At 37.8% G+C, this 6859-nt stretch overlaps 1 protein-coding gene across 1 annotated transcript; it reads right to left on the bottom strand.

Moving 5' to 3' along the window:
- Positions 1-1368: 1368 nt before the first annotated feature.
- Positions 1369-2243, bottom strand: LOC111386025. Its single transcript, XM_023010454.1, has 2 exons — positions 2096-2243; positions 1369-2015 (listed from the first exon to the last, which is right to left on the bottom strand). Exons 1-2 carry the CDS (start codon positions 2241-2243, stop codon positions 1369-1371), a joined length of 795 nt encoding a protein of 264 aa, XP_022866222.1.
- Positions 2244-6859: the final 4616 nt, after the last annotated feature.

Here is a 6859-nt window from a genome sequence, read left to right as displayed (position 1 = left end):
CCAATTTAAGACTTTCACCCAATTTTATCATGTTAATCTAATACAATCCACACAAACTTTTTCACACAAGGAATCCACATTCACATCCGCGACTTCCTACAACAGTAAGATCTCCCCAAATTGTGCTAAATTTGGTCTACGGATAAATAATTAGTATGGTTTGTTTAACGTATCTATGTCCAATTAAAACAATCTATCACATGTATAAATCAACTCATTTCATTAAAATGTCAAACTCAATTCTAGTACACATATAATATTAAGTTTTGCAAGTTTAAGGTTCAATCAATCTAGCATGCTCCCTATCCACAATTCATAAATCAATACCAAATTTCAAATTTAATCATCATTGTTAGCCGAACTGTCTAACCCATACAAGCACACAATAAAAAATAAACAATTAAAAATTTAACGATTTTTTAAAAATAAAATTTATTTTTTTTAACTTAACACACACAACAGTTTTTTTGTTAATTAAACATATGAAAACAACGCACGAAAACATATGAAAATAAAAAACACAGTGTTTTCCACACCCAAACTTAAACCAGACATTGTCCTCAATATCTTAAAACATAATTAAGAATATAAGGGGACGGGGAAGAAAAGGAGGAAGGTACTTCCTGAATTTTCCTATTTAATGTGGAAGATACTGTAGATGAGGGCTAGACAATCTTTCTCATCATGCTTCCCCGTGGTCGATGTTCGTTTGAGTGTTCACGACGTCATAATAAAAAATAAACAATTAAAAATTTAACGATTTTTTAAAAATAAAATTTATTTTTTTTAACTTAACACACACAACAGTTTTTTTTGTTAATTAAACATATGAAAACAACGCACGAAAACATATGAAAATAAAAAACACAGTGTTTTTCACACCCAAACTTAAACCAGACATTGTCCTCAATATCTTAAAACATAATTAAGAATATAAGGGGACGGGGAAGAAAAGGAGGAAGGTACTTCCTGAATTTTCCTATTTAATGTGGAAGATACTGTAGATGACGGCTAGACAATTTTTCTCATCATGCTTCCCCGTGGTCGATGTTCGTTTGAGTGTTCACGACGTCATGTTCCTGCATATGGCAATCAAATCAAACATTAGAGATCAAATAATCTAAAACATGTGTTACTTAGTCCAAACACTTGAAATAACCAATATTATATTTAAGGGCCTCCGTGAAAAACATGATCGGATGATGATACTCTATAAATTTAAACGTGCCTAAATCTAATGCAAAATAATAACTAAAACAAATCTATATGCAATGCCATAAAGAAAGAAAAATAAATCAGGATTAGAAATTGGGTTGCCTCCCAATAAGAGCTTAATTTATAGTCTTTAGCTAGACTTTGTTGTCCTGGCTACTCTGCATTGTCAAGTGCCACGGTTGTTTTCTCATTGGAGTAGACACCTCTCCAATAAGCTTTCAACTGTTGTCCATTTATTTTGAACCTCTTTTGTTGATCTTGAGACACCACTTCTACAACACCATGTGGAAATACAGCTACTATTGTGAAGGGACCTGACCACCTAGACTTGAGCTTTCCCAAAAAAGGCTTGAGGCGTGAATTGAACATCAATACTTGCTGACCAACCTCAAACTCCTTCTCCTTTATATGCCTGTCGTGCCATCTCTTGGTCTTTTCCTTGTAAATCTTTGCATTCTCATATGAATCCAAACGAAACTCATATAACTCATGAAACTGTAGAACCCTCTTTTCTCCTACTGCTCTCATATTGAAATTGAGCAAGTGTGTCACCCAGCATGCTTTATGCTCTAACTCAACTAACAGATGACACGCCTTCCCAAATACCAACCGATAGGGAGACATGTCAATTGGAGTCTTAAATTCTGTTCTATATGCCCAAAGTGCATCATCTAGTTTCTTAACGCAATCTTTACGTGATGCATTGACCATAACTTCGAGAATCTTATTTAACTCCCTATTGGAGATTTCTACTTGCCCACTAGTCTGAGGATGGTATGGAGTTGAGACACGATGTTTCACTTCATATTTGGCCAACAACAAAGCAAATAGGCGGTTACAAAAAATGCTTTCCACCACCTAATAATCATCCTCGGGGTACCATACCTCGTGAAAATATTTTTCTTCAGAAATTGAGTTACTACTCGACTATCGTTAGTTGGCAAAGCCACAGCTTCAATCCACTTGGACATGTAGTCCACTGTCACCAGTATGTATTGTTGACCGTAGGATGGAGGGAATGGTCCCATGAAGTCAATGCCCCAAACGTCAAATATTTCAACCTCCAAAATACTGTTCAAAGGCATCTCGTTTCTCCTTTAGATGTTTCCAGTCCTCTGACACTTATCACAATGTTTCACCATATAATGGGCATCCTTGAACAGTGTAGGCCAATAAAAACACGATTACAGTATCTTTGCTGCTATCTTGGTTGCTGCGAAGGTGCAGAGTGACATGATTCGAATACTTGATGCTGCTCTACTTCTAGCTCACAATGACATATGATCTGATCTGGACCCTTTCTATAAAGAATTAGATCATCCCAGAAGTAGTGTTTTATGTCACTGAAGAATTTCTTCTTTTGGTAACTTGAGTAGTCTGGTGGGATGATGGAGAGGGCCAAATAATTGACGTAATCGATGTACCATGCTGTAGTGATAACCTGAAAAAGCATTTCATCATGGGAAACTTTATCGATCTCCTTCTTAGAGTGTGACTCATGTGATTCAAGGCGAGATAAGTGATCTACAACAACATTCTCGCTCCTCTTTTTATCTCGGATCTCCAAATCAAATTCTTTTAATAGGAGTATCCATCGAATAAGTCTCGACTTTGCATCCTTCTTGCTCATTACATATTTCAATGCTGAGTGATCTATGTAGACAGTCACTTTTAACCCAATCAAATATGATCTAAATTTATCAACGACGAACACCACTGCCAAAAGCTCTTTCTCTGTAGTAGCATAATTCATTTGAGCCTCATCCAAAGTCTTTCTGGCATAATGAATAACATGGGTAATCTTTTCCCCACTACATGATTACTGGCATCACATATAAGCTTAAATAGATAATCCCAGTATGGAGGAGCCAACACTGGACCAGAAACCAATTTTTCCTTTAAAGTGTTGAAAGCAGTCAAGCACTCCTCAGAAAAGTAAAATGGAGCTCTTTTTTCCAATAGAATGCATAATGGCTTCGAGATTTTGGAAAAGTCTTTGATGAAGTGACGGTAGAACCCAGCGTGACCCAGGAAACTTTTAACTTCCTTCATTGTTACCGATGGTGGTAGTTTTTCGATGACTTGTATCTTAGCTTTATCCACCTCAATACCCTACGTTGAAATCAGATGCCCTAACACAATCCCCTCTTGAACTATGAAATGACATTTTTCCCAATTTAAAATAAGGTTTGTGTCTTCACACCGCTGCAACACTTTTCCCAAATGTTCAAGGCACTATTTAAATGATTTTCCAAATACTGAGAAATCATTCATAAACATCTCAATGATATTTCCCATCATGTCCGAGAAAATAGACATCATACAATGTTGAAAGGTGGTAGGAGCGTTGCAAAGATCGAAGGGCGTCCTCTTATAAGGAAAAGTACTATAAGGGCATGTAAAGGTCGTCTTCTCTTGATCATCTGGCGCTATAAGAATCTGGTTGTACCCCGAATGACCATCCAAGAAGCAATAGTAAGCATGTCTAGCAAGTCTTTCTAGCATTTGATCAATGAAGGGAAGGAGAAAGTGATCATTCCTTGTGGCGTTGTTGAGTTTGCGATAGTTAATACAAACTCTTGAACCTGTGACTATGCGTGTCGGGATGAGCTCGTTGTTCTCATTTGGAACCACCATGATCCCTCCCCTTTTCGGTACGACCTGTACTGGACTCGCCCAATGACTGTCTGATATGGGATAGATGATCCCTAGATCAGAAGCTTTAATACCTCTTTCCTTACCACTTCTTGCATAGTCGGATTTAATCTACGCTGATGCTCAACTGAAGCTTTGTAGTCCTCTTCAATTAGAATCTCATGCATGCAAAATGAAGGGCTGATCGCTTTTATATCTGATATCATCTATCCTATTGCTGTTTTGTGCTCCCGATGTACCCTTAACAACTGATCCTCCTTCACTTCTGTAAGATTGTTTTAGATAATTACTTGAAGTGAGTTCTTTTCCCCCAAGTATGCATAACGAAGATGTGTGGGCAGATGTTTGAGTTCAAGAGCTGGAGCTTGTTGTATAGATGGTAAAGGTGTTGTGGGTCTCTCACCGAGTTCCAGTTGTGGTTACTTGAAAAATTGTGGTGTGGCTGCCAAAAAAGTGCACATTCTTTTAGCTCCTCCTTTTCTGATGGTAAATCCTGAGAATGCACTAAACACGCCTCAAGCGGATCTTCAAGGTGATCTAGTTTGAATGCCTCTGACACCGCTTCTTTTATTACATCAATCTGCATGCAAGAATCCGGTTCACTTTGAAATCTGAAAGCTCTAAACACGTTGATTATTAGTTCTTTTTCATTTAGCCTCAATATCAACTGATCCTTTTGCACATCTATCAGAGCCCTTCCCGTAGCCAAAAATGGGTGACCCAATATGAGGGGAACGTCCCTACGTTCCTCCATATTCAGTTTAATGAAGTCCACTGGGAAGATAAACTTATCGACCTTCACCATAATATCTTCACAAATACCTTGAGGATGTTTGATCGACCTGTCAACCAATTGCAGTAAAACTGTTGTCGATTTTGCTTCTCCCAAACCTAGTTTCCTAAAAAGCGATAAAGGCATTTTATTGGTGTTGGCTCCTAAATCAGACAATGCTTTATCTATATATAAATTACCAATGTTACAAGGAATAATAAAACTCCCTGAATCTTTTAACTTTGGTGGTAACTTATGTTGGAGAATTGTGATGCATTCCTCAGTAAGCATGACTGTCTCATTGTCCTCTAGCTTCCTCTTATTTGATAGAATATCTTTCATGAACTTGGCGTAGCTAGGCATTTGAGCAAAAGCTTTAGCAAATGGTATGTTAATGCGCAGCTTCTTGAACACATCCAAAAAATTTTGGAATTGCTTATCGAGTTTATGTTTTTGTAATCTCTGTGGAAATGAGATCAGAGGAACATATGCTTTGACAGGAGTAGTTGCCTTTACTTGTAGACTATCTAATGACTCAACTTGATTTTTCCTCTGTGGCTTTGTCTAATTCATCCACTTGCTCCTCGCCCATGGTAGGCGCGTTTTCTATGACAGTTGCTGGCTGCTTTATATGTATTTCTAGTAACTGGACGTCACTACATGTAGTGATTGCTTTGACCTCCTCCTTAGGATTTTTTTCAGTATTACTAGGCAATGTCCGTTGAGCTCTACCTGATAGTGCGGCTGCAATTTGTCCAACCCGTTGTTCCAAATTCTTGATCAAGGCTTGTTGGTTCTGAAAGTTGGTCTCAGTTTTAATAATATATTGAGCCAACAAATCTTCCAACGATGGCTTTCTCTCTTGCTGTTGTTGTTTTTGGAACCCTGGTGGTTTATTCTGTTTGTTTTTTCCTTGTTCTTGTACCTGATTATTGGACCAAGAAAATTTTGGATGGTTCTTCCAACCCGGATTATATATGTTGGAGAAGGGATTATTTTGCTATCTGTGAAAGTTCTGCGCGTAGCTTTCTTCTTCAGGCTGATTAACATGCGTAGACGCCAAAGGACAATGTGTACTCACATGATCCGCTCCACATCTTTCGCAAACAGGTGGCGATTGGTGTACCATGTTAATTGACTTAGATAGATTGTCCATTTTCATTGTAAGAACTTCCATTTACGTGGCCAGTGCTATCACTGCATCCACGTTATGTAACCCTGATGTTTTTCTTGAAGTTTCCTTATTGGTTGGCCACATCGATTGGTTTTCAGCTATTTTTTCATACAGGTCATATGCCTCATCCACATCAAGTTGCATCACCGATCCTCCTACAGAAGCATCTATCATATTTCCGAACTCTTGTTTTAGACCATAGTTGAAAAGATACTGCTGAGCCTGCTTAGGAATGTCAAGGCTGGGGTATTTTCTGAAAAAAAATTCTTGTACATCTCCCATGCCTCAGGATAGCTCTCTAAATCTTTCTACTTGAAGGTGTGAACGTCATTCTTGATTTTGTGAACTCAAGAAGGTGGAAAGAATTTCATCGTAAATTTTTGAACTATATCGTTCCATGATTGAATGCTCCCTGGTGGTAAACAAAAAAAAACCATTCTCTAGCAACGTCCCTCAAGGTGTGAGGGAATAATCTCATTCGGAATGCATCTATTGATATCCCTTCGAGACTGATCACTTCACATAATATGAGAAAAGCAGAATATGCTTATGAGGATTTTTCATGGGGATTTTTCGTGGCTTTTCCAAAGAACTGGATGTCTTGGTGATTTTGAAACAAGTTGATGACATTTGGTCGAAGGTGAAAATTAGGCTGTCCAAAGGGAGGATATACCACAGTTGGTTGCATTGGTGCTGGAATTGGATTGACATAATCTCTAACTAAGACAAGGGCTTCGTTTTGGATAGCTCTTGGTTGATTTGACTACGGTATTGGCTCGTGAAGCTGAACTTGATTCTATGGTTGATTTTGGTTATCAGTCATTCTCCTTGCTTGACGTTGAACTCTTCTACGATTTCTGAATGTCCTTTCGATTTCGTGGTCTATCGGAAAGAGATCTAGCTCGTCAAGATTTTGCATAAACCAAAGTCGCCTAAAAAGTATCAAGACACAAAAGAATTAAGCGGTGTAATGGTAGCCTAAAAACAACAACTAGAAATAAAATAAAAAACGAATCTAAAATATCTAATAACTAAAATTAACA

Source organism: Olea europaea, unplaced genomic scaffold (assembly GCF_002742605.1).
Source record: "Olea europaea var. sylvestris unplaced genomic scaffold, O_europaea_v1 scaffold3379, whole genome shotgun sequence".
Classification (NCBI taxonomy): domain Eukaryota; kingdom Viridiplantae; phylum Streptophyta; class Magnoliopsida; order Lamiales; family Oleaceae; genus Olea; species Olea europaea.
This window is presented reverse-complemented; position numbering and strand designations above follow the sequence as displayed.

What these genes read in the sequence shown, in the direction of transcription:
- LOC111386025 (XM_023010454.1), bottom strand. Translation starts at nt 2,243, where the DNA reads ATGGGACCATTCCCTCCATCCTACGGTCAACAATACATACTGGTGACA. An exon ending in AAATATTTTCACGAGGTATG is followed by an intron (nt 2,016 to 2,095) that starts GTACCCCGAGGA and finishes CCAAATATGAAG; the next exon opens with TGAAACATCGTGTCTCAACT.